General features: G+C 42.9%; 1 protein-coding gene across 2 annotated transcripts in view; it reads right to left on the bottom strand.

The window, feature by feature from the left end:
- LOC135221697 (protein argonaute-3-like) overlaps window positions 1-27,747 on the bottom strand; it is a 699,537-nt gene that overhangs the window by 301,367 nt on the left and 370,423 nt on the right. For both annotated transcript variants that reach the window (XM_064259435.1, XM_064259437.1), the window contains one exon: window positions 19,299-19,487. In XM_064259435.1, the coding sequence (XP_064115505.1) occupies window positions 19,299-19,487 (189 nt within the window). The remainder of the gene's footprint in view (window positions 1-19,298; window positions 19,488-27,747) is intronic.

The raw sequence follows: 27,747 nt of genomic DNA, 5'->3' as shown, positions 1-27,747 counted from the left end.
AAGTCCAGAATCACTCTTCTTTTGTCCGAGTCCTTCTTTGGGACACTGAACAGACGTCCTTGAAACTTTAGTCGTTTCACTCTTTTTTTGGCCTTCTTCTGCAGATCTTTGGTATAGTCTACAAGGTCCGCCGTTGGCATCTGATAAAATTTTATTGGCGGAGGGGGCCCTTTCTCCCATTTCCACCCCAGACCTTTTGAGACTGTACTGTGGGCCCATGGACTGAAGGTCCAGTGGTCCCGGAAGAGATATAATATCCCTACTTCCTGAGGGTTCTCACTGACTGGTTGCAGGTCTGTTACCTCTACCTCCTCAAAAGCCTCTACCCCTTGGTCCGCCTCGTAGCCGGGAGCCACCTCTGGCCCTGCTACTTCCCGCATACCTGTTGTAGCTGCGAAATAGATCCCATGTTTCATAGGGGGGGTTAAAGGCTGGGGAGGTCATTATAGCTGTGGAGGTTGAAGGCTGTTGGGCCTACGGAGTTTGCAGTAAGACAAACTGTTGCTGCGGCTGAGCCAACTTGTAAAACCGGAACCGCTTGTACAACCGTTTGAGGACGGGAGGCCTGGTAAGGATTTAATCTCCTTGGCCTCTTCTTGGGTCTGGTTTGGTGTCCGGGGGTCTCAAACTTCCGTTTGAAGGGGAGTCCCCAACGGACCCATAGGCTCTGGTTGGCTCTGGCTGCCTCCCGAGAGACATTGTTAACCTCGTCCGGGTCAAGTTTATCTGCTGTAAACGTGGCTGGAGCTTCGTTCCAGAACTCCCCACTTGTAGGGAAGAGAAGAGAGGTAGCCTCTGTCTCTTTTAGTACTGGTAGGGGTTTGTCCTCTGCTGCCGCTTGTAAGGTTAGTTCCGCTACCTTGTCTGTGCAGGGCGACGGAACATCGTCTGGGGTCACAAACATGGTGTAGGTACCTTTGTGTGGCATCAACTTAGTGTTGACTCAGTCCCAGTCGGAGAGGGTGCGAACCCAAACAGCTTGGGCTTGGTCCCTAGGGAAGATCACTGTCTCCGGGACCTTGTCTACTCTGATTAGCGCGTGTTCCACTAGTCTGACAAATCAAGGAAAAGGAAATTGGAGACCCACCGGAAAGAGCTCAAAGTCCTCCACCGGACAGGTTCCGCACCCTTCAATTGTTAACTTCCCATCCGAGAATGGGGCATGTAAAGCTAACCGCCACGGGTTGTTCTTATCAAATGGCGGTAGTTTTGACGCATCCGGCACTGTCATAGCCAGCGCCGGGGATCCGGAGTGGAGAAATCCAGTCATCATCTCCTCCAGGGGCCTGATCCTCTCGGCCAGAGATGTTATTGCCTGGCCGGAGGTGTCAGAGCCCGAGGCGAGTCGTAACGACTCAAACCTCTCATCAACCGCTTCCCTAACCTTCGACATTAGAAGGTTAGCGAGGGTCTCATGGCCAAATCCAGACTCCGTCGCCTTGGATCTGGTGGACTTGGCTCTCGACCCCTTAGGAGGGAGAGAATCCTTGGCAGCAGGCGATTTAGCAGACGAAGTTGACGGCCGAGGGGCCGGCGATGACTCAGTCGCCGCTGACAGAGCTGGTTTTGATCCCTTTGGAAGGGATTTCGGTTTTACTGATTTGATCTTGGGAACGACCGAGAGGGATCCTTCCCAAGTAGGGGTGGGCTTAGAGAAGCCCAGGAAAGAAGAGGAAGAAGAAGGAGTAGGACTCAGGAGACTCCCTGCCTCACTTACCTCCCCACCTACCTCCTCCTCAGTGGCCACGGGTTCCATGTGGATGCTGATGGCTGCCACCTCTTCCGCCATCAAGTCCTCCTGCTCCTCCGGAAGGGGCGTCGTCTCCGCACGGATGGCTTCTATTATGGGGGCGGCAACCTGCGCCAGAACTGACGTCGATGTAGACCCCTTGAACAGAAGGGAGCCCAGTCCTGCGTCCAGGATGTACGGCTGTCCTGCCGGCGCATTTCTCCCAAACCCGGAGACCCAACCTCTCAAAGCCACCCGGGCGTCATGGCGGACGTCATTGGCAGTCTGTCAGAGAGGGGATCGAATTAATATTCCACTCAGGGAATAATATATGTAAAACTTCTCAAGTTATTATAACAGAATTTTCATATCGATGATGTAGCAAAGATACTTACCTGCTAATCCGTGAGAAGGGACACCATCTCGTAGCAGACGGTGCACGCCTCCGGGTGCCAAACCATGTAGTGGCCAAATTGCACTGCGCAAGTCGCATGCGAGCGACACACTACGTGGCTGTAGGTCTCGCCGAGTGAGGCGGAGCACCCTTACATCTGGCAACGGAACTTCTGTAATTTGAAATCTCAAATGAGTATAAGCCTCAAGGGGAGCCGGAGCTAACTCCGGCGAGAGCATGCACCTTAACCTATATATTGGTTCAAGACTTACTAACAATTTCAACTCACTGAATGAATTAAAGGAAATCTTTAGGTATATCTGTCTGCTCCAGATTCCGTTCCTGGGGGGTAGATGTATGTCTGGTATGTGGGATCTGAGATCCACCGGACCGGAGAAGAGGAAGGACCTCATCTCTATTATGGTTGGCAGAACCAGAAGGCTACGTATTATCATAGTCAAATACCTGACCCATCTACTGTTCCCACCGGAGTGGGGAGTGGCACAAGAACGGGAACTGAGCTACGGCAAGCTTAGTGCAACACTCCGGTAGCGGATGTGAGGGTGAGTCACTCTCCATCGGTACCCTTAACGGTCCGGAGAAGTCAACAGTATAGTCCCCAAAGCTTAGCCTACTCAACGTCTCATCTCTCATTGTCCTAAGTAATGCCAGCAGAACGGACCGAAGCGGCGGATCAGGGGAAGGTAATTCCTCTATCTGGACCTGGCTACCTCTATCGGGGGGAGTGTAACTCCTAGCCCGAGTCCGTAGCTGGGAGCGTACAACTGGAGAGAGAGACCACCGAGCATCGGAGCTGTATAAATGTACAATCCGGAGCGATGTCTGCCGGCTGGTGCGGTACTAGACCGTTGTAAGGCCAGCGGAGCTATCCACTCGGAGACATAAGGGATTACATATAATACCAGTAACCTCACCACTCCCAACCCTCTCTTTTCCACTTAAGTGAAAAACTCAAGCAGTCGTTCATCGATAAGACTACTAGCACCGCGAGTTATAAGCATCCAGCAGAGTCGAGCCAGGAAGTGGGGGGAGGGGGAGGGTAGGTGGTATGTGGGGTGGTCGGTCACGATCGTCTGGCCACCAACCCGATCAGAGATGGACACCTATTGGAGGTTGTGTAGCCTACTACTGCAGGGGTGGTAGTCCGACTGGGCCTGTGGCCCGTCGTGGTTGGTACAGCAACCGATCGGTGATCGCTCTCGACCGGGAGGACATAGCCTACTACCAAAGGAGGCTAGGCCAAGACAAAAACAAACCAGACCACTTAAAGTACAGCAATACAATAGACAATAATAATAATATGTACAATTAATAATGAGGTATCATGGAAGAGTTGTAAAGGAATCTATGGTTAAGGAGAATACCCAGTATGGATCTAGCTTAACCTTCAGAGATCACTACAGAACGGACAGTTAGGCCAAATCTCCTCCAAGACATCATGATGTGGACAGTAGCCCTCAACCAAACCTACTAAATTCGAATTTTTTCTATTCAGATCGGCAGGGAGGATAGGTCCAACAATGTGAAAAGAGAGAGAGGCTCTCTATCCGAGAGAGGCTCTCTATCCTCCCCTCTAGCACCATAGTGCCAGCAGGGGGAGAGGCATAAAGGGTACAGGGTTAAGGACACTTAGCCTACCTTCCAAGTCTAATTTAAGCTTGGTCGGTTAAGCTGGGGGGGGGGGGGGGGGGGGGGGGGGGGGGGGGGGGGGGGGGGGGGGGGGGGGGGGGGCGGGGCACAACTCTGCCAACCTCTTCAGTGGTATGAAATCAACATGCTTAACTCAACATCTATTTGGTTCGTCTTAAACAATAACTCATGCATATCTCAAACCGGGGGAGGGAGAAAGAAGACTCTCTCTCCTCCCCCGTGATAAATAGGATAGGCTACTAGTAGCCTAACGATTTTACATGTACAATATGCTAATATTACGCCGAGATAGGCACAAACACACTTTTGAGAAGCTGGGGGGGTGGGGGGGAAGGTGAACATACACTGACCAACATTTCTTTAAAACCCCAGAGGACGTCATGAGCGCGTTAGGCCTCTCTCCGAACCAATTCTAACTTGGATAATAATTAAGCACGTAATATAAGATACGTCTGATGACTGTATGAATAAAAATTCTTGATCTGAGTTAAAATTAAAAGGGAAATAATGTGTACCAAAACTACACCCGTTCTGATGATGCTCCCGAAATGGCGGACGCGCCGACGGCTCCCCAATACATCTCTAAAGGGCCGAAGGCCAATTTGGGAAGCCCTGCAACTGTATAAAGTGACGAAACCACAAATTGGAATACTCAACTTAGAAGGAGGAGGAAGTTCTGCAGACGACATCGTTAAATGTAGAAAAATTCTTGGGAGCTCCGAAAAACGCGTGCACTTGTCACAGAGCTAAATACAGGGATGTAGATGGAGCGCGGGTCGGGTAGTAGTAGTGGGAGCGAGGTGGGAGGAGTAACCTTTGCAACGGCTCTAGCCTTTGCAACGGCTCTTGCCGTGCGAGGGATTTTGGAAAGGAATCCTCTAATTGGCAGAAGGCCTGTGAATAGTGGCTTCCACTCGCCTTGTACTTTATACCCGACACCCTTTTGGGTGCTTGCGCAAGGGTAGTAACCTCAGCATACCATGCTAGCTTTTTTCTCTGGTATATTTAGGATCTATTTATACTTAGAAAAGTGAGCTACAGGAACTTTTCACCGGCAGACACAGGTCGAACCCAGAAATATCTAACAGAGGCGCCATTAACCGGTTATTGGCACCATAGGCGCCATAAATTGCTTTGTTTTGGTTAATAGCAGTTTTTGCTTATCAGCACCCCACTGAGAATGGAACCCCCCCCCCCCCCCCCCACCCCCCCCCCCCCCCCCCCCCCCGACGATAACCGAGGACTGCCTGTACAGTTTCTGGTCGACACCAGTGCATGCAATTCGTTTGTACTAGCCCACACAGATGAGCGCCTCAAGCCAACCCCTAGAACAGTACAGGTGTCCAACACTACAGGAGGTATCCACTGCCAGCAGAGTTCCACCAAAAATATACAGGAAGTGGACCATGACTTTGTCATTCTGCAGGAAGCAGTACAACTGGATATTCATCACAGTAGATGTAAAAATTGTACTTTTGGGAGCAGAATTCCTAGAAACCCACATGATGGCCGACATAGCGATACAGCAGCTGATCATCATACCCACTCCCATAGCCCCACTCAATCCAAAAGTAACACTAGAGATAAGTCGCCTCCTACATAAATTCCTGGAGGTCTTCAGGATGACCTACAACACGACCTGACCAAACCCGCAAAGCAGCAAAGTCACTGAGGGACCCCCAGTGAGTTCCCATTTCAGACAATTAGCCCCAAAAAACTTGCGCACACCTAAGAAGCTTTCCAAGACATGGTACCAAAACCTGACAGTACATGGTGACCCTTTCAGCAACCATTGGACTCAACATCAAGATAATACCTGATAGGTACCCAATGCTGAACATCAACAACATAAACCAGATGGAGGGCACCAAATTTTTACAAAGATCACCCAGTAAAGGTGGACATAGGAAAAATGTCCATTATCACCCCCTTTCAGCATATAAACTACAGTTGCTTCGACCTTTGGAACTCAGGCGTGACCTTCCAGCATCTGATGGACAAAATCCTGAGCACCCTACCATTCTGTGTCGTCTACATCGTTGATATCCTCATATTCAGGCCCAACATCAAATAACACATGAGAGATGTCAGGCGGGTCCTGCAAATACTCAAAGAAAATGGACTTATAGTCTGAAAGAACAAATGTAAAGGGCAAAACCAGTAGTGGAGTTCCTGTGACACCAAATAAGCCACAAAGACATCAAGCCCCTCCCAACGAAGGTCCAATCAATCACTGACTTCCCAAAGCCAAAAACAATCAAAGCAGTCCAAGAATTCACGGGAATGATAAACTATTACTGCCATTTCATAACCAACCTTACTGAAATAATGGCTCCAATATATGATTGCTTAAAAAAAAACCCTAAAAAACTATGTTGGTAAGAAAAACAAAATAAAGCCTTCACCCTAGCCAAAAGAGCAATCGCCTCTGCTGCCACACTAATCTTTCCTTTATCCCATAGGTCACTCACCCTAACAACAGATGAGTAGCACAGCGATGGGTGAAGTACTGGAAAGACACCCATTGCCATTCTTCAGCAAGAAGTTATCACCAGCAGAACAAAAGTACTCCACATTTCAACTGAGTTACTGGCAGTTCACATAATCATCTGCCACTTCTGAAACATACTAGGAGGACGACAATTCATGGTGCAGACAAACCACCAATCATTGGATCATGCCTTCACCAAAAGTGGAGACACTTGGCCAGAGAGACCACAGCATCACCTATCGTTGATAGCTGAATACTCTTGCACTATCCGATATTTAAAGGGTTCTTCCAACAACATGGCTGACACCCTCTCCCAAAACTCCATCAACACCTTCCAGATCGGGATATAATATCCCAAAATAGCATCAGCTCAGAAGGATTACATGGACCTACAGTGACTATGGTGGGAGAACACTGCCCTTACATGAAAAATACAGCGAATAAGAGAATTTTCCATAAATAATTAGTACATGTATACGGTCCCTAGGAAAATCCGCAAATAAGCGACTCTACGAATCGTGAGTCCACAAATAGCAGGGGCCAGCTGTACTTTATGGCATTGTTAGAACTGTAATTATGGATGTATGCCAGACATTGCAAACTTTCCAACCATATGTATTGAATTTTTTTTTTTTTTTTTTTTGTATATATAGAATTGTTGGATTGAGTGGGCTATGGGAGTGGGTATGATGTTCAGCTGCTGTATTGCACTGTCGGCCATCATATGGGCTTCTAGGAATTCTGCTCCTAAAAGTACGATTTTTACATTTACTGTGATGAATATCCAATTGTACTGCTTCCTGCAGAATGACAAAGTCATGGTCTACTTCCTGTATATTTTTGGTGGGACTCTGCTGGCAGTGGATACATGTAGTGTTGGACACCTGTACTGTTCTGGGGATTGGCTTGAGGCGCTCGTGTGTGTGGGCTAGTACAAACGACTTGGGTGCACCGGTGTCGACCAGAAACTGTACAGGCAGTCCCCGGTTATCGGCAGGGGTTCCATTCTCGGTGGGGTGCTGATAAGCAAAAACCACTATTAACCGAAACAAAGCAATTTATGGTGCTTATGGTACCAATAACCGGTTAATGGCACCTCTGTTATGGCGCCATAAAATGATGCCATAACTCTATTATTGCTATTATTGGCACCTTATGGTGTCGATAACTGCTTATAACCTAGGACTGCTTGTATTCTCGAACCTACATTAGTAGAAACAAAAGCCCTTGGGATGTTCATCTGTTTTAGGTTTGTACTGGGGTTAGTTTTTCCACCTGAGGCTCCAGTAGTGGTGTATGGGGGTGGTGGGGTCCTCTGGATTGCAGTCCATCTCAGTGTCGGTCTGCTGCTGTGGCTGTGGGGCAGATGTTGTTATGGGTGGCTGTGTATGTAGTCTGTTGACTGGTGGGCCAGGTGGACTGCTTCAGGTGAGGGTGCTGGTGCTTGTTTGTGCCAAGAATCCTTGGAACATCCAGGGGAACGTCGGGGTGATAGCATACGACTCCATGACCTTCCTTGACAGCAAGGTCCTTTACTCCACCATCAAGCGTAAGTTGGCCGTTCTGTGATGGGGAGTGAAAACCTTCAGAGCTTTCCTGTATGGCCAGTTCTTTATAGTTCATTCTGATCACCGTCTACTGATGTATCTGCAAGACATGAAGATGTAGACAGTCGTCTCGCATGGACACTGGAGGACTTGTCTGAATTTAACTTTATTGTTAAGTACTGTCCAGGTGTCAGAATGCTACTGCAGACTGGTTATCTCGCTTGCCCGCATCCACTGACTGTGTGACTGTTCCATAGACTTCAACTTTCAAGTTGCATACTGGACTGACACTGTTTAACCCTCTTATGCTGAAGCGGTAAAAAAAAAATTGTCTCCTGTGTGCCGGAGGTGTTTCAGAGTGAGCGCGGGAGCGGAAAAAATATTTTTTTCAAAAAATCACAACACGCTTAGTTTTCAAGATTAAGAGTTCATTTTTGGCTCCTTTTTTTGTCATTGGCTGAAGTTTAGTATGCAACCATCAGAAATGAAAAATATTATCATTATCATATAAAAATAATGCGATATATGATAGCGCAAAAACGAAATTTCATATATAATTGTATTCAAATCACTCTGTGCGCAAAACGGTTAAAGGTAACAAGTTACTTTTTTTCATTGTAATGTACACTAAATTGCGATCATTTTGGTATATAACACAATGTAAAACGATAAAAGCAACACAGAGAAAATATTATCACAAAATAATGCATGAATTCGTAACGCGCGGACGTAAACAAATATTTTTTTTCAAAAATTCACCATAAATCTAAATATTGTCCTAGAGACTTCTAATTTCTTTCAAAATGAAGACAAATGATTGAATATTACTATACTGTAAGAGTATTGGCTTACAATTGCAATTTTCGACCATATCTGACAAGTTAAAGTTGACCGAATGTCGATTTTTTTTATATATATATATTTTTTATATGCAATTATTTCGGAAATAAGAAAAGCTACAACCTTCAAATATTTTTCGTTTTATTCTACATGAAATTGCGCACATTTTCATATATAAAACTCTATGAAATGCCTAATATGAAACGGAGCAAATATTCCGAGAATGGGACGTACGCATTTCAGAGATTTGTGGCGGAGAATCCGCGCACGGAGGGAAGGAAAGATTTTTTTTTAAATTCACCATAAATCTAAATATTTTGCTAGAGACTTCGAATTTGTTTCAAGATGAAGATAAATGACTGAATATTACTAGACTGTAAGAGTTTTAGCATACAATTGCGTTTTTTGACCATTTCGGTAGAGTCAAAGTTGACCGAACGTGGTTTTTTTTCTATTTATCGTGATTTATATGCAAATATTTCAAAAATGAGAAAAGCTACAACCTTCAATTATTTTTTTTGCATTCTACATGAAATTGCGCACATTTTCATATACAAAACTTTATGTAACGGCTAATTTAAAATGGTGCAAACATTACCACAATCGCACGTATGATTTTTTCGGAAGAGTTACCGCGCGGACGTAAAGAAAATGTTATTTTTTTTATAAATTCACCATAAATCGAAATATTGTGCTAAAGACTTCCAATTTGTTGCAAAATGAAGGTATGCTTGAATATTACTAGAATATAAGCGTTTTAGCTTACAATTGCGTTTTTCGACCATTTCGGTAGAGTCAAAGTTGACGAAGGTTGAAATTTTGGCAATTATCGTTATTTATATGTAAATATCTCAAAACTGATAAAAGCTACAATCATGAGTATTTTATTGTTGTATTCTACATAAAAATGCGCACATTTTCATATATAATACTTCATGTAACGGCTAATTTACAATGGTACAAAAATTATGTCAAAGTGACAAAATAATTTCAGAGATGTGTCATAGATACTTTTTAGTGCGGCAAGCGTAACGATTGTAAACAAAACAACACCTTGATCCGTGAACTCCCAGCATCCCCCAAGGCGCGTGATTCAAAAGTTTTAGGCTGGTAGGCCTATAAGTATTTTTCCGCGAATTTTTAAAAAAAACTTTTGTAAGTCGACGTAAAATACATCCCGTCGGCACACGGGAGACAAAAAATGTTGACGTAAAATACGTCCAGTCGGCGTAAGAGGGTTAAGGAAGTTTGAGGTGGTCCAGAATCTCTTATAGAATCCTTGGAGCTAGTTGTAAACTGTCTGAATGAAGGGTCAGGTACTGCACCTGACTCTCAGCTGAAGGGAGCTAAGCTCCGGGAGGCCTTAGTTCAGCAGGGTTTGGGTCAAGGCCATGCAGTTTCCAGGTACTGTTCCAGCTTTGGAGTTGCTGATAGCAGCTTCTAAGCTATTGAACCTGGAAATCTGGGTTCATTTTGGTCCCAGTTGCCCAGTTGTCTACAGTGACCCATCAGTGACTGAGCCTCAGTACGTGCACCTTCAGTATCTTGCTGGAGTACACTTTAACCCTTTGCTGGAGCTCCATAATTACATTCCTCCAGCTGATGTGATTCTGGGGCATAAGGCGGAAGTAGAAGCTCGGGCGCCTGATGGTGAAGGCTTAGCCATTGATGATCCTGATGTACTAGAAGATTCCCCAGTAATCCAGTGTGTGACTGAGACACCACCTCACCAGTCCAATTGTAATCATGTGTCTCAACACTCAGCAGTAGGTCTAGTAACGTTACATGGCACTCTGTATTGTTCTCTTGTTGATACAGGAGCACAGGTTTGCCTTGTCAGTGAGGCTGTACTGAGCCAGCTTGGCTTAGAGGACAAGGTACTATTGGTAGAACAGTTGGAGGGGTTGACTAGTGCCTGCACCTGTGTTCTAGGCTATGTCCAGATCGGCTTGGAGTTTTCCTCTGGGTGGAAACTTCCCCCATTTGTGTAAGCTGTGGTGTCTGCCAGACATTAACTTTTGTTTTGTCCTTGGTAGAAATCTGCTGGATGCAGCCTACCTGATCCCAGATTCACCCCGAGAACAGCTAGTGTATGACAGCACTGCTGTTCTTCAGTTGTCTCCATAAGTACTCTCAGTCTCGCTGTAGCCTGCTGAGTCCACTGTCATGAAGGTGACTGACCCTGAACTCGACCCTGGAGTGTTCTTAGAGAATGCTCTCCTGTCCTTTAATCAGGAGGCAGGGATCCAGAGAGACCATCGACAGATTCAATCTGTCATTAAGATGATCTACTCTGGAGTTCCTGCATCTTGGGTTCCACTCCCTTATCAGCCATATAAGAGATGTTGGTCTACCTTGGAGGTGCACCTGGGTCTGCTGGTTAAATAGAACCAAGATGGTTCTGTAGCCCCAGTAGTCACCTTCAATGTCCTAATAGATTTGGTGGCACACATACCTGCAAAATGCTCACTGGGGAATAGGAAAAATGACTGCTATGCTCTGTTGACTAGTTTGGCACAAATCTTTGATTAGTGTAATCAGGGATATGTGCCGGACCTGTAGGGAATGTCAGACCTGCAAGGTCAAGGGAGGTTGTAGCACCGCCAACCTTGAAAATAGTGACCACCTCCCCTTTTGAGTTGGTCGCTTTGGACCTCGTAAGTCTCCCTACAACCAGCACTGGTTTCATTGGCTGTCTGATGGTAGTCGACCATTATTCCAAGTGGGTTACGGCAGTACTCATAAGGAATAAAAGGAGTAGTACAATATGGCAGGCACTTGAGGATAAAGTTTTTCCAGTTATTCCCCATGTCCCAGTCTGGAAACTGACTAATAATAGCCCCGAGTTTATTTTCCAGGAATTTGCCAAGTTGTTGGAACAGTACAATGTTGTACCTGTGAAAACAACTCCGTACAAACCCTCTAGTAATGGCGCAGTAGAACAAGTAAACTGTACTATTGGTGAGCTACTGAGAGTAATTTCTGTGGAAACTCGGAAATGGGACTGACACCTGTCTAGGGCAGTTCTCAGCTACAACCATTCTCACCTGAGATTAGTTGTACTCCAGCTGAGGCTACAGGGGTGCTCACGATGTTGATAGTATCCTGTTGCTTTCAAGAGAAACGAGAGATCTATGGGCTGAAGGTCATCCTCAGTACAAACCATTTAAGGAGGTGTGATGGTAATTGCTGTATAGCAAAGAAAGATAAAGGAAAGGAAAACGCATCTTCGAGAAGTTCTGCAGCAAGGAGGCATTCGCGCATATGTTGGAGGCGCCTGTTCTCATGATGGTTCTAGAATCAGCAGGAGTGTTGGGGAACTTGACAGGCGCCGACGGGACATGAGGAACGCCGCGATTTCTGATGTAATACATCGTCCAAATCCTTCTAAGAAGTTCTAGTAATCTCGGGAGTCTGTGACGTTTGTGCTCCGCCTCCCCTGTAGGCCCCGCCCCCAGGTCACCGTATAAATACGACTGACGAAGTAGCAGGGATCAGAGATCATCAGTAAGAGTCACAGATCAAATTATCAGTGAGAGCTCAGCAGCAGAGATCAGAGATCATCCGAGAGAGATAAGAGAAGAAGGAACTGACGAAGGATTAGAGAGGAAAAGGCGCTCGAGAGTTGGGTCAAATTCTGGTCAAGTCGTCGTCAGGAGTGGACGGCTGAGGTATTTTCGACGTTGAGCAAGCCTAGAGAGAAGAAACGTTAAACAAGAGGTTTTGAGGAGTTCCTGCCCTTCAAGCATCAAGAGTATACATTGTTTTCTGCAATATGGAGTCAACTAGACGACAGAAGTTACAGTTCTTGTGTGAAGCCACCACTTCGAGTATAGATCTCCGACGGCGCAAAACTGGCCAGCAAGTACTTTCATTACCCCACCGTTTCCCCAGTTCACACATTGTAAGATTTTACTTGTGGTATGTAAATAGGAGACACCATTCTGCATTTATCTTTGTTAGTAAGCTTGTAAATAAACCTTTGTTGTGTTTGTGTATCTTTCTATATTCGTATCCCCAGTTTCAACTATTGGTGTTGAATTCTTTTTGTTTATCATTATTTCGAACTTGGAGCGGACCTCTCTCGGGGTTCGTAACATTGTGGCGACCTTCCTTAGAATACTCAGCACTGTAACAGTTTGAAACAGGGAGAATATAGAAAGAACCAGAATGAGGGAGATGGTGAAAGAGTTTATTGAGTCGGGTAAGCTACTAGGTCTAGACGGGAATGATCTCTGTGAGTATGTTGAAAAGAAAGAAAGAGAGAAGTATGAGAGAGATGAAAGAGCGGCTGAGAGAGATGAAAGAGCGGCTGAGAGAGAGGAAAGAGCAGCTGAGAGGGAAGTGCAGAAGCGAGAGAAGCAATGAAAATGCAGCAAGAGAAAGAGAGAGAAGTAATGAAAATGCAGCAAGAGAGAAATGTTGGTAATGCAGCAGGAAGAAAGAGAAAGAACGTATGCATGAGCAGGAAGAAAGAGAAAAAGAATGTATGCACGTTGGAAATTGCTCGGTTAAGGCAAAGCACTCTTAACAGTCAGTCAGGGCAGAACGAAAACAAAGCTGATAGGTTAGGTATGAGTGCAGTGCTGAAATTAGTACCAAAGTTTGATGAGGAAGATGTTACGACATATTTCATGTGTGTTTTGAAAAGTTAATGGAAAGAGTAGGTTCTCCTAAAGAAATGTGGACTTTATATTTACAGTCAGTTTTGAGTGGTAGGGCACTTACTGTGTATAGTTGCATGTCTAAGGAGGAATGTGATGATTATGATATCGTGAAAGAAACTGTTCTTAGCGCGTACAGGTTAGTACCGGAGGTGTACCGTAAGAAATTTAGGAGTTTGAGAAAGGATGAAAATATTACGTATGTAGAATACACTAGGAAGTTAGAGAGGCTGTTTTTTGATTGGTTAACTTCTGCTAAAGCTGAGGATTTTGATAGTTTGAAGAACTTAGCGTTGTTAGAAAACTTCAAAGATAACGTATCCCCTGAGATTAAGCTTTACATAGAAGATAGGCGAGAAGTATCTTTCGCAGGAGCAACTAGGTTAGCTGACGAATATAGTCTAATTTGAGTGTTGGTAAGAAACGAAATGATCCTTCGTCTGGTAGTACAAAGCAGTAAAGGTTTCAGTTCTAGTAATAGCAATGCGAGTAAAAGTGACTATTCCTGTTATACATGTGGAAAACCTGGTCATACGTCTAAGGTTTGTAAGAGTAAAGTGGCATCTAGTGGCTCAGAATTAACTTGTTTCCGATGTAATGGGAAAGGGCATTTAGCGAGAATTGTGCAGTAGAAAGGAAGGACGTTAAGAAACCAGTGTCTCTAGTTAACCTTTCGTCAAGTAGGAATGATGTGATGAGAGAAACTAGGAAATTTCTTGGTGAATTTCTGTCAGAAGGCATAGTTTCCTCTCTTGGAGGAGTAGATTCGAGAGAGGTGGTCTTGCTTCGAGACACAGGAGCTGCTGTCTCACTGATTAGGAGAGAGAGTGTGCCGAACAGGGCAGAAATCAACATGGAAGAAAAAGTCATGTTAGGTGGATTTCCTAACACTTGTGTTCTTTGTCCTTTGTTGAAGTTGAATTTAGAAAGTCAGGTAGTGTCAGGAGAAGTGAAACTTGCAGTTGTGGACAGTTTGCTCATTGATGGCGTTGACATTATTGTCGGTAATGACTTAGCTTTATCCAAGAATGTGAATCCTGTTGTGAGGGATATTCCAGTGTCTAAAATGGTAGTAACTAGGTCGGGTTTAGATACAGACATAGACTACGGTCATAATTTGTTCGTGGATTCGAACGAATGTGAGTTCGTGGATTTGAACGAGAGTGAGTTCGTGGATTCAAACAAGTGTGATAGAGGTGGCGAGGTTGATCTTGGCATGAGTGTGGCTGAGAAACCTGACTCTATTGTTGACAGTGATAGCCAAACGGAATATCTAGTGCTAGTTACGGTGATGAATTAGGCAATAACGTTTCAGAGAAGGATGAGCTAGTCAAGTTGCAGAGAGAGGATGAGACACTAACCCGAATTTTTGAATGTGAGCTGGATGATGATCTCGATGATGTGTGTAAGGAAACTTTTTGTTTAAAGGACAAAGTTTTGTGTCGTTATGTTCGACCTAAGTCAGGTAATAAAGGGGAAATCACCGAACAATTAGTGGTTCCTAGGAAGCTTCGTGAACTAGTTTTGAAGTTAGCACATGATGAGCAAGGTCATTTGGGAGTAAATAAAACTTTCAGGTGTATTAGTAGGGCATACTTTTGGACTAAAATTAAACATGACGTAAAGAGGTATGTTTTAAGCTGTCATGAATGCCAAATAGCTGGGAAACCGAATCAAGTAATTCCCAGAGCTCAGTTGTGTAATATTCCTTCGGTAGGCGAACCTTTTGAGAATATAGTTATCGATATGGTCGGACCTTTGTCTATAAGTAAGGGTAAAGAAGATTGCATAACTAATCTAGAGTATTATAAAAACAATTTAAGAGATGTTTGGCAACTAGCAAAGGAGAACGGGAGTCAAGGGGAGACTGAACGGAAACATGATCTTAGAGCGAAAGAGACAAATTTCTGTGTAAGAGATGAAGTTTTAGTACTAGTCCAGAAAGAAGGTTCCTCTTTATCTTGTAAGTTCGAAGGTCCTTTTCCAGTGTTAGAGAAGAGGGGAAATATACATTGTGTAATTGATATGGGTAAAAGTAGAGCAAAGTGTATGCATGTAAACTTGATTCAGAATTATAAAGAACGCCCCGTGCTGTGGCCTCCGCCCGTGTGACAGTGTTACTGAGAGAAATTAGTTTTGAGAAAACGCAAGAGGTGTTTTAGCATTTCAAAGTTTTAATTAGAGTTCAGAAAACCGAAAAAGTAAGAGGAAGGGATAATGTTATAGCTGATAGCCTCTCTATAAATTTTTCCAGAATGAGTAGCCTAATGACCGTTTTCTATTTTGGCACAAGTGGTTGAGTGAATGGAGAAGTATTAAAGCTTTTTGCAGAATTGTTCCCTTGCTGTTTAATTCTTGTTTCTCTTTGGAAAAAAATAAAATCAGTTGATTTCATTTTTTTCTCTTTTTTGGGAGATGTGTCACGGTAATTGCTGTATAGCAAAGAAAGATAAAGGAAAGGAAAACGCTTCTTCGAGAAGTTCTGCAGCAAGGAGGCATTCGCGTGTGTGTTGGAGGTGCCTGTTCTCAGCAGGAGTGTTGGGGAACTTGACAGGCGCCGACGGGACGTGAGGAACGCCGCAATTTCTGATGTAATACTTTGTCCAGAACCTTCTAAGAAGTTCTAGTAATCTCGGGAGTCTGTGACGTTTATGCTCCGCCTACCCTGTAGGCCCCGTCCCCAGGTCACCGTATAAATACGACTGACGAAGTAGCAGGGATCAGAGATCATCCGAGAGAGATAAGAGAAGAAGGAACTGACGAAGGATTAGAGAGGAAAAGGCGCTCGAGAGTTGGGTCGAATTCTGGTCAAGTCGTCGTCAGGAGTGGACGACCGAAGTATTTTCGACGTTGAGCAAGCCTTGAGAGAAGAAACGTTAAACAAGAGGTTTTGAGGAGTTCCTGCCCTTCAAGCATCAAGAGTATACATTGTTTTCTGTAATACGGAGTCAACTAGACGACAGAAGTTACAGTTCTCCTTGTGTGAAGCCACCACTTCGAGCACAGATCTCCGACGGCGCAAAACTGGCTGGCAAGTACTTTCATTACCCCACCGTTTCCCCAGTTCACACATTGTAAGATTTTACTTGTGGTATGTAAATAGGAGACACCATTCTGCATTTATCTTTGTTAGTAAGCTTGTAAATAAACCTTTGTTGTGTTTGTGTATCTTTCTATATTCGTATCCCCAGTTTCAACTGTTGGTGTTGAATTCTTTTTGTTTATCATTAAATCGAACTTGGAGCGGACATCTCTCGGGGTTCGTAACAGGAGGGTTCTCTAGTTCTGAAGAAGATGCACCTGTTGGGACACCTTTTGATGAACAAACTCATCCCTAGGTTCAGGGGACCATTCCATGTCACCAAGGTACATGAGAATAAGGTCACCTATGAGCTGAGGAGACTGACTCATGGTGAACTAGTGAAAGCTCATCATATTCAACTGAAAGCATGGCTAGAGCCTCCCGCCTATCTCAAGAGGCATTTCCTTTGGTACCTGAAGAGTCCTGGTCCTGTAGCTGAGACTCAGGATAGTTTTGGACTTGTGGATACTAGTCCAACTCTGCCTGACATCTCAGCTAGTTCAGATTCGAGTAGTGATGGCGACTCGTTTGGTGTGTCTGTTGCTGTTGCAGCACATCTTTTGTGTCTAGGTTGCCGCAAAGCCAGACACCAAAGGAAAAGTCCCAGTCCCCTAACCATAACAAATCAAATATGGTTTTAATACCTTTACAATCAATTTATTTTATAATGTGAATCTTCAGGTTAGGCTATACCACCGAGGCCAAGGCTAGCCTACTGATACACATCTAAGAATTCAAGGTTTGATTTTTAGAGGTATAGTATAAGACGACCCCCAATTTTTAGGGATGAATTTTAGGATTTAAAAGTCGTCTTATAAGTGGAAATATACAGCATATGTACGTACCTACTGTAAATCCGCTAGTGTAGCAAATAGAGTACCTATATTGAACTCTACATCTTTTTTAAAGCTAATGTAATATATCAAGCTAACTTTTAAATGAAATTACATTAACTTTAATTAAAAAGTTGGCTTAATACTTTGGGAGCATGATTAGGGTCAGTGATCAAAGATACTGTCTATTGTTGTTTCTAAACCATGCATTGGTTCAGATTCTGCCTTTTGTGAAACACTTACCAATTCTAATTCCCCATGGGTGTAGTTATTCATGAGGGATAGTGAATTGGATATTAGATTATATCTGTAGCTTAATATTTGAGAATATATCAAAAGACATGCAAGTTCAACTGCCAAATATTTATAATTAGCCAAGTGCTACAAACACATCAATCCGCTATCATGCTGGAGGGGGGTTGATACTGATACAGAGCACACAACCTGAATTTGGCAAATATATGTACAGCAAAGTTGATGTGACATTACATTACTAAAAAAATATTTAGATGCTTTTTTTTCACTTTACATATTGTTGCAGCAGGCCATGTTCTATAAGAGAGAATAGAAGTAAGAATCTTCTTCCTTTTCTTCACCCTCAAGTTTTTGGTAGACTGGAGGTATGGCTATTCTGGGTTATTTGTTTTCATGGTGTTGGTGATTTCCTGGTCATCTGTTAGCTAGTCTTCTGAAGTAGTTGGTTTTATTTAAAAGGGGATCCCAATGAAATGCCTAATAATACTAACTTTGCTTGAATTGACCATCTGCGTCCTTCTGGAGGAGAGACTTCTAATCTTATTGTCTTGAATTGACCATCTGCGTCCTTTTGGAGGAGAGACTTCTAATCTTATTGTCTTTCTTTTAACCCTCATCCTCTTGTGCCTACTTGGTTTCAATATCCCTCCTAAACTGTGATCTATGATTTAGAAGGTTATAGACAACAATGTTTTCATAGCATAAAACAGGTTTATCACAAAACCATTAATTGTATCCCTACACACATCCTTACTTTCTGTTTGGCATGAAAGAATAGCTGGTAGCAACGGCATCTCAGAATGACTTGGTACTACGTGTAGTAGCTGAGGCATCATATGAGGAATGGGTCTGCTTTTGTTGGCACCTTGATCTTGATCAGTAGAAGTTTGTAAGACTGGCCATGCTGCACAGTGGAAGGGCAATACATATAGTCAACCCCGCCTTATTTGCGGACTCCAGATTTGCGGACTCATGTATTCGTGGATTTCTCTGGAACATATACCCACTTTATTCGCAGGCAATTTGCCTATTCGCTGTGTTTTTCTATGAGATATCTACAAAAAACAGGTATAAACATTTTTAGTGGGTTTTTCTTGAGTTTTAACTAACAAAATGGGCAGTTTTAAGCATTTTTATATGGTTTTAATTATCCTTCAGGAACACCAGAATCCCCCATCAATGCTCATTTTCTATAAAACAAGCATAATTTCCTTTCATAAAAGACTGAAAATAGTGGAAATGGATGAGTAGTTTCTATATCCTTTTCTGACAATTCCAGTACAGATCAACAGATAATCTTTTATGGACAATGTGGATTGTCTTATCACAATCAACAAGTTAAAAGATGTATCTCCATCTCCAGAATACTTCCTGATATCGATGAATATAGTGTAAGTTCCTTTATGAATGTGATCTAGGTGAAATAATTAACAAATACATATGTCAATGTTTTGTGATCTGTAGTTTGGCTGTGGTAACTTCCCTTTTTAATGTACGTGAATTTTATTTTTCATAAACAGCTCGTTATTATTAGCTACGGAAGATAGCCATTTCATAATTCTAATTTAAGACATCTTTATGCTGAAGTGTTTTATCAGAAAAAAAAACCTTTCAAATTCTGATTCTCATGCAGGGATGCATGTTTAATCATTTTACAATTAATCTACAAACATTATTTCACTTAACTGTTTCAAACAGAAAGAAATTCTAAATTCTAACTCTTCCACTGTGAACCAATGCATCATATGTTAAGTAATTTTTACATAGTAAAGACCAATACAATCCAACATACCTTGTCCAAGAAGCTGAATCCTAAGTCTTTCATCAGTTCATTTTCTGTGATTTTCTTGTTTCGAGGAATTTCATTTATGCAACTCAACCTTTTCTGAGGTGGTTTTGCTGTAAAGGATATGAAATTTGACAGCTCTTTGGCAGATACACTTTGTCGTTTCACCTTTTGACCTTTGGCAATGTCACAAAACTGCAACAAAATATTTCAAACTAAAGAAATTTTGATACAGAAACACAATATGATATTTTTATAATAAAATAAGGTTTTATATATACTTATCAAGTAATTATATAGCTACTTGTGATAAAATATTCTCTTGTACACTTTAAAATATGTATGTGATAATCACTGATTCAACTACATACTGAACTTGGAAAGAACCACAGTTCAGTAAATCTGGGAAAAAATAAAAATATAGCAACACATACCTACAGTAATATTTAAATGTTGGGGACAATCATTTATATATATATACATATATATATATATATATATATATATATATATATATATATATATATATATATATATATATATAAGGGATTTTGACATAGGAAAAATCTATTTCTGGGGGAAGACCTGTGTCGCCCGGTGAAAAATCCCTGTAACTCATTGTGAAAAATCCCTGTAACTCATTTTTCAAGTATAAATAAACTCTATATATACCAGAGAAAAAGTTAGCATGGTTATGCTGAAGTTACTACCCTCAGCACGATCACCCAAGGGTGTCGGTATAAGTTATAGGGGCGTTGTGATACCACAAATCACAGGACTTCTGCCATTTAGAAGGTTCCCTTCAAAATCCCCCTCTTTGGTGGGAGCCGCTACAAAGAAATCCCACTACTCGCTCCTCTCGGTACTACTACTAATACCCACACGCTATCTCTCTTTCCTGAAATAGTTCTACAAACTTGGATCTATCAGGGTGGGAATAGAAAGATAAAAGGGTTAGGTTTCACCGGGCAACACAGGTCTTCCCCCAAAAATAGATTTTTCCTATGTCAAAATCCCTTTTCAGGGTTCGACCTGTGTCTGCCGGTGAAAACACATCAGAGAATGTTATTCAAGTTTTTAGTCCAAAAATTATATATATAGGATTAATAATACCCAAAATAATAAGTTAGAAAGTTTTTAATGTTTTTAAACTTAATTTCAAATTTAATTTTAATAACTTATAAACTATCATTTTAAATACAATTATTAGACTAATATCTTAAAATACCAATCGATATTATGTAGTATTTCTTAATATACAAACAAGTACCAATTGAAGTGGTATGATAACCTTACACTAGTGCTTACAACTAAGGTAGTGTTTACAACTAAATTATTTACAATTATATACGATATCCGGTGGCAGGATCAATAACAATCGTCTAGCCCATTCCGGAGAAGAGTAAGGTGGAGAGTGTGAGCGAGCCATGCAGGTAGGAGGGTCATGCAGGTAGGGAAAGTAAAAGGAATAGATCAGTAAAGGGTTTCTAAGGAGAACCATTACTCCGTTCTTCAGGGACAACTATACTTCCAGCTGCCACTGCTGAAAATTTTAGGGCCTGTAGGTATTTTAGATAGTGGCGCTTAAAGACTGCTGGAGACTTCCAACCCGTGTATCTTTTAAGGTCTTCGAATTTCATATTCTGAAAGTAATTAATAGAAGTGGCAACTGCTCGGATATCATGAACATGAGGGACTGAATCCGGATTAGCTTGCTTAATAAAATAAAGTATCTGTTGCCTAATAGCTCTTAAAGTTATTGTTCCTCCCTTTTCTCTAAGAAAAAGAGGACCCGACGTTACTTGAGACGTTCTGGTCATGAAAGCCTTAAGAGTGTGAACAGGACATAATGATTTATCCTCTACAAGAGGAAGAATTTCCCAAGGTGTCCATCTGTTTTGTGGGTCCTCATTTTTAGCCAAAAATTGTCTGTCTGGGGAAAGTAAGACTTTCCCTGACGGAAGGAATTCCACATTTTCCTGGATTCCTAGAGAGGACTGATAATTCAGAAATTCTAGCTCCAGAAGCCAAGGCTACTAAAAACAATGTTTTTCTTAGCAGTGCTGAATAAGAACATGCGTCATTGTCTAAATCTGATGCAAGTTTAAGTACATCATTCAGAAACCACGATATTGTTTGAGGATGGTTTACCAGTCTCAAACGGGCGCATGCTTTCGGAATAGAAGAAAAGTATGTGTCCGTTAAATTAATATTGAAACCTATTTGAAAAATTTTCCTTAAGGCTGATTTAACTGTGGTAATAGTACTAGCAGCTAGGCCTTTTTCATGTAATGATCTAAAGAAAGAAATTGCTAAATTCGCATTCATTTCTTGAACATCAAGCTCTTTTAAAAATTTTGCTAGTTTCTTAACTGCTGAATCATATTGTCTTATTGTAGAATCCCTTTTATCAGATTCTACAAATAGAATATTTAAAGGATCTATGTTTGCCTCTTTTTGTGCTGCAAATTTCATGAAGTCCATAAGTTAGGGCACTCAGAATTCTTGAGGAAGCTGACACAGTCTGCGTTTGTACTATCTGTGTCAGATTCGGGTATGGAATCTTCTTGGGTTTGAGTTTCATCTCCATGAGGAGAGGATACCAATTGTTTTTTGGCCAGTTCGGCGCTACTAGTGCCAACTGTCCTTTGAATGATCTCAGTTTGTGTAGTACCTTCAACAGAAGGTTTACTGGGGGGAAGAGATAAATTCTCTCTCACTGGTTCCAATCTAGAGACATTGCATCGATGGCAAATGCAAGGTTGTCTATGTTGGGAGCCACATAGCAAGGTAGCTTGAGATTGGACTTCGAGGCAAAAAGATCCACTTGGAGTCCCAGAATCTGGGTTGTAATCCATTTGAATGAATTGTTGTCCAGAGACCATTCTGATTCCAACGGGGTCATTCTGGATAATGAATCCACCACCACATTCCTTACTCCTGCCAGATGAGTTGCCGACAGGTGCCAAAGGTTCTTTTCCGCTAAGAGGAATATTGCTATCATTACATGGTTCAATTTGTTGGTTTTGGACCCTTTTCTGTTTATACAGTGAACTACTGTAAAACTGTCCAATACTATCCGAATGTGGATGTTCTTGGATGGTCGTAGTTTCTTTAGGGTTAACAATACTGCCATCGCTTCCAGTATATTTATATGGAATCGTTGGACCATGTTCCCTAGACTTTCTTGAGAGGTGAATACCCTCCCCAACCACTCAGATATGCATCTGTATGGATAATCAGAGATGGTGGGGGAAATTGTAGAGGAACCGATTTGGATAGGTTCCTCTGTTTTGTCCATGGATGAAGTCTCTGTTTTAGAATATCTGGAATTCTTGAGACTTTGTCTCTGAATTTGATATTGGCTCCTGATCTCCAAACCTGATTGATGTCCTTCAATCTGGTTTTTAGTAGAACATCTGTTACTGATGCAAACTGAAGAGAGCCCAGAATCCTTTCTTGTTCTCGACGAGAGGATCGCCTGTTTTTGATAAAACGCCTTGTAGCTTTCGCTATCTCTTTGGCCTTTTTGGGCAGAAGAGATAGCTTGTGCTTCCCCAGATCCCACTGGAGTCCTAACCATTGGAATCGAGAAGCTGGATCCAGTCTGGATTTCTCCATGTTTACTTGAAACCCTAGAAATTGGAGGAATTTCAGTACTTTGGATGTTGACTTGCGACATTCTTTCTCGTTGTTCGCCCAGATTAGCCAATCGTCTAGGTAGGCTACTAGTAATATGCCTTTCTTCCTCAACTCCTGAACTATCGTTTCCCCTATTTTTGTGAACACTCTGGGTGCAATATTGAGCCCGAAGGGCATCACCTTGAATGAGTAGGCTTGCTTGCCTAGCTTGAATCCTAGGTATGGGGAAAAATTCCTGGCTATTGGAAAGTGATAGTATGCGTCTGTAAGATCTATAGAGGTGGTGACGGGCCCACAGGGAAGTAAGGTCTGCACCTGCGAGATTGTCAGCATATGGAACTTGTCGCAGTGAATGTAAGAATTGAGACGAGACAAGTCTAGAATTACTCGTTTTTTGTTCGAGTCCTTCTTTGGGACACTGAACAGTCGTCCTTGAAATCTTATACATTTTACCCTCTTTATAGCCTGTTTCTGGAGTAGATCTTTGGTATACTCCATAAGGTCTTGTGTTGGCTTCTGGAAGAAACTGACTGGTGGGGGAGGACCCTTCTCCCATTTCAAGCCTAGACCTTTCGAGACTATGCTGTGGGCCCATGGACTGAAGGTCCGTCGGTCTTTGAACAGTGACAGTCTCCCTCCTACCTGGGGGATCTCACGGGTTGGATGTTGGTCTAGCTCCTCTCCCTCCCCTGAATCCTCTACATCTTGCTGCGCTTCGCAGCCGAGAGCCCCCTCTGGCTCGGCTACTTCCAGCATGCCTGCTGTATGGGCGAAAGGCATCCTTTGCCTCATAAGCAGGATTAAATGCATGGGAAGTAACAATAGTTGATGAGGTGGAGTGTTGGGGATTTGCCGGAGTTTGTACCAACACATACTGTTGGGTAGGCGTCTTGGAGGTAGACGGCACTGCCTGCATGTATGAATGTGGACGGGCTGTCTGGTATGGAATGTACCTCCTGGCTTTTTTCTTCAGCTTAGTCTGTTGTTGTGCCCCTTCAAGATGTCTTTTGAAGGGAAGGCCCCAACGTATTCTAAGACTCTGGTTAGCCCTAGCTGCCTCTTGAAGAATATTATTGACCTCATTTTTGGGGAAGAGGTCGTCTCCCCAGATAGAGGATTTGATAAGCCTGTTTGGCTCATGCTTCACAGTAGCACCAGCCAAAACATGCTTCCTACAGGCTCTTCTAGCTATGGAAAGTCGTATAAATCGGCCTGGAATGTCTGTAGTAAAGACTTTGTCAGGACCCGAAATACCTGGTCTTCATCATAGGTTGAGGCTACCAACTCCGCCATGGTGACGGAGTTGATAGACCTTGCTAACCTCATCTTAGTTTCGAATTCCGCCTTTATTAGATGGTCGGGAATCCTAGGCAGTCTTTCTGAGAACAGTATTGAAGTGCAATCCGGATCTAGCTTACCCGAAGTAAACGTTGCCGGCGCGTCAGTCTAAAAGTCCAACCCTATGGGTAAAAGGAGAGATGTAGCCTCTGTTTCCCTCAAGGTTAGCATCGGCTTATCCTCTGTTACCGCTTGAAGTGTTAACTCCACCACCTTGGAAGTACAAGGTGACAGAATTCCTTCTGGGGTGACGAACATGGTATACTTCCCTTTGTTCGGCGTCAATTTGGTATTGACGCAACCCCATTCTGAGAGAGAACGGACCCAGGCAGCTTGAGCCTGTTCTCTAGGAAAGATTACTGTTTCCTTTGGGACTTTGTCAACTCTGACTAGCGCATGTTGTGCTAGTCTGACAAATCCTGGGAAAGGGAACTGAAGACCTGGTGGGAAGAGCTCAAAGTCTTCTATTGGTCTTGTCCCACATCCCGCTATTGTTAACCTTCCCTCTAAGAAGGGAGCATGTAGGGCTAATCTCCACGGATTCTCTTTGTCAAAGGGAGGAAGCTTCGACGCATCTGGCACCATCATTGAGAGGGCCGGAGTTCCGGAGTGGAGAAGTCCAGAAAGCATCTCCTCAAGGGGTCTGATTCTCTCCGTCAGTGACGAGAGAGTTTGAGTAGAGATGTCCGGACTAGCCCCGAGGCGTGCATCTAGCCTCTGATCAATTACTCCACACTAACCTTTGTCAGTAAAAGGTTAGTGAAGGCTTCGGTATCAAATGCCTGCTCCGCCGCCTTAGGGAATGACGAAGTTGTCCCTGTTCCCATAGTAGGGGAAGTATTCCTGGCAGCAGGCGGGATAGCGGATGATGTCGAAGGCTGGTCAGCCAAAGACAACTCCTTCGCCGCTGGCGGAGTAGGTTTGGCGCCTTTTTTCAGCGTTTTCTTTATTTTAGGAGTCCTTTCCTTGACTAGTTGTGGGCTTAGAAAAGCCCTTAAAGGAAGAAACATAAGAAGGTGTAGGACTAGGGAAAGGACTCGCTTCACTTACCTCTCCACCTACCTGCTCCTCCGCGACCATTGGCTCGGCGTTGATATTAATCGCCGCCACATCTTCCATCAAGTCCTCCTGCTCCTCCAGTTCGGTCATCGTCGCCGCGCATATAGCCTCTATGAGGGGGTCGGCAATGTCTCTGGGGACCGCAGTTGTTGTCGTGGCCCCCGAGAAAATCAATGAGCAAAGGCCAGCATCAAGAACATAAGGCTGGCCTTTGGGAACGTTCTTCCTGAACCCCCCAACCCACTTGCGAAGGGCCACCCTCGTCTTGTGGTAGGACGCTGAATCGGTCTGTAAGACATATCCGATTTTAGTTTGCGAAAGAAAACCAATATCTATCTCTATTCTTATAATTATGCCTAATATACTCAAAAAAAATTATACTATTATTACCTGGTTGTTGGACATCGTCGAGACAAGCTCGTAGCATACCGTACATGTGTCCGGGTGCCAGACCACGTAGTTCACCAAGGGGACTGCACAATTCGCATGAGAGCGGCAAACTTTGTGGCCACAGGGGTTCCCCAGCGAGGCATGGCAGCCCTCCGCTTGGCAACGGACCACCTGTAATATGAGTGAATATTTTAAATGAGTATTCTCTTCTTTGGTGGTGGAATATTCCGGCGCCGAAATAATTCGGAACCGAGATTATTCTCAAAAATTCATACTAGTTTCCTTTATCGTTGTCGGCGGAATACTTCGTCACCGAAGTATTCCGGAACCGACATATATATATGTATATATTTTATTATGCGCCAGCGGAGTATTCCGCTACCGAAATACTCTGACACCAATACATAAGTATGTATTATATATATTTTGATTATGCGTCGGCGGAGTATTCCGTTGCCGAAATAATCCGATACCGACTTATCACTATACCTCGGCGGAGCATTCCGTCGGTTTAATATATAATTAAAAATTAAAAATTAAAACATTTAATTTTAAAAATTTTAAAGAAAGAATATAAGTGTAAAATAGTATTAGTCTGATTTTGTCTTTAGAGAATTATCCTTATCTCACATGAAGCAACCTCCGTCAATGCCGAAGATGAAGACAGTTTTCGTCTTCATTATTTATAACAACAAAGACGGCGGAGCAGTTCTATATGTGATTACAGATCTTCTCCATCTGTGCCGAAGCATAGAATGAACCAGTACGGATTCCGGCATTGCCGAACTTCCTTACTAATACACCTCTTTCTCCTTTAATTGTTTCATAAAACCAATCGCAATTCTTATCGTCTGATTGCCGAAGCTTCAGAGACAACAGAGTCAGAGGTGTATTTGTGAATGGTCTTGATCGCCCGGCTCTACCCTCGAACTAAGGTGGATCTCACTTATAGACTGCGTAGCCTAGGTCTTCTATCGAAGACTCGCTGACTGGCCGTGGCTTGTCACGATTGAAAGTGGTCCATCGTGATCAAGAGGCTATGCCAGGTAGGCCAGGTGATTCAACCGATCACAATACTATATATTCTTACTTTAACCCATTTTCTTACGAGGTTCATATAAAATTTGCTAGGGAGAATATTGTAAGGAGATATAATCTCTCTTTAAATATACCTTCTCAATTCTCGTGCCAATTTACGTTAGCCTACCGTCGTCCTTAGTTTTTTATATGGAACGGGATTATTCCTCGGCCACACCTACTTAGTCAACTATTTAGACCTAGACCGGTGGGACGGGAATTTTTACTCAATTAGGCCTATTAGGCTTAATAATTTAAGCCAGCCAAGAGAAATCCGACCATAATATGTTAAGGATCAACCATAGGTTGTTCTGTAAGACTAGCCTAGATTCGAGAAGGACTCCCAGCACTTATAACCTCTATCACATATATAAATAGGCTAATTCTAGTATTAAATTTAATTAAATAATGTCCTTATCATCAGAATTTTAAATTTTAGCTCAAACATATTGATTTAAATACCTTCAGACCTAAATATATAATTTTACTTTGTGTCGTGTGTAATTCGCTGTCGCTATGCCGCTACTTCAAAATGGCAGCTCGGCCGGCGGCACCCTCAACTATATTTTAAGGGCCCTGGGCCTATAGCATACTTAAATTTACTCAATTATGTGAAAAAACCAAATTGGAGTACTCAACTTCGAAACAGAAGAAGTCTCGCACTCATGATTCACTATAACACTCGTAATCAACGAAATCACAAAAGAGGAAATTCTTGTAAGCGAATCGTACAACTCTATTTACAGGAATGAGAGATAGCGCGTGGGAATTAGTAGTAGTAGCGAGAGGAGCGAGTAGTGGGATTTCTTTGTAGCGGCTCCCACCAAAGAGGGGGATTTTGAAGGGAACTTTCTAAATGGCAGAAGTCCTGTGATTTGTGGTATCACAACGCCCCTATACTTATACCGACACCCTTGGGTGATCGCATTGAGGGTAGTAACTTCAGCAT

This window comes from Macrobrachium nipponense, chromosome 3, assembly GCF_015104395.2.
Source record: "Macrobrachium nipponense isolate FS-2020 chromosome 3, ASM1510439v2, whole genome shotgun sequence".
NCBI classification, from domain to species: Eukaryota; Metazoa; Arthropoda; class Malacostraca; order Decapoda; family Palaemonidae; genus Macrobrachium; species Macrobrachium nipponense.
This window is presented reverse-complemented; position numbering and strand designations above follow the sequence as displayed.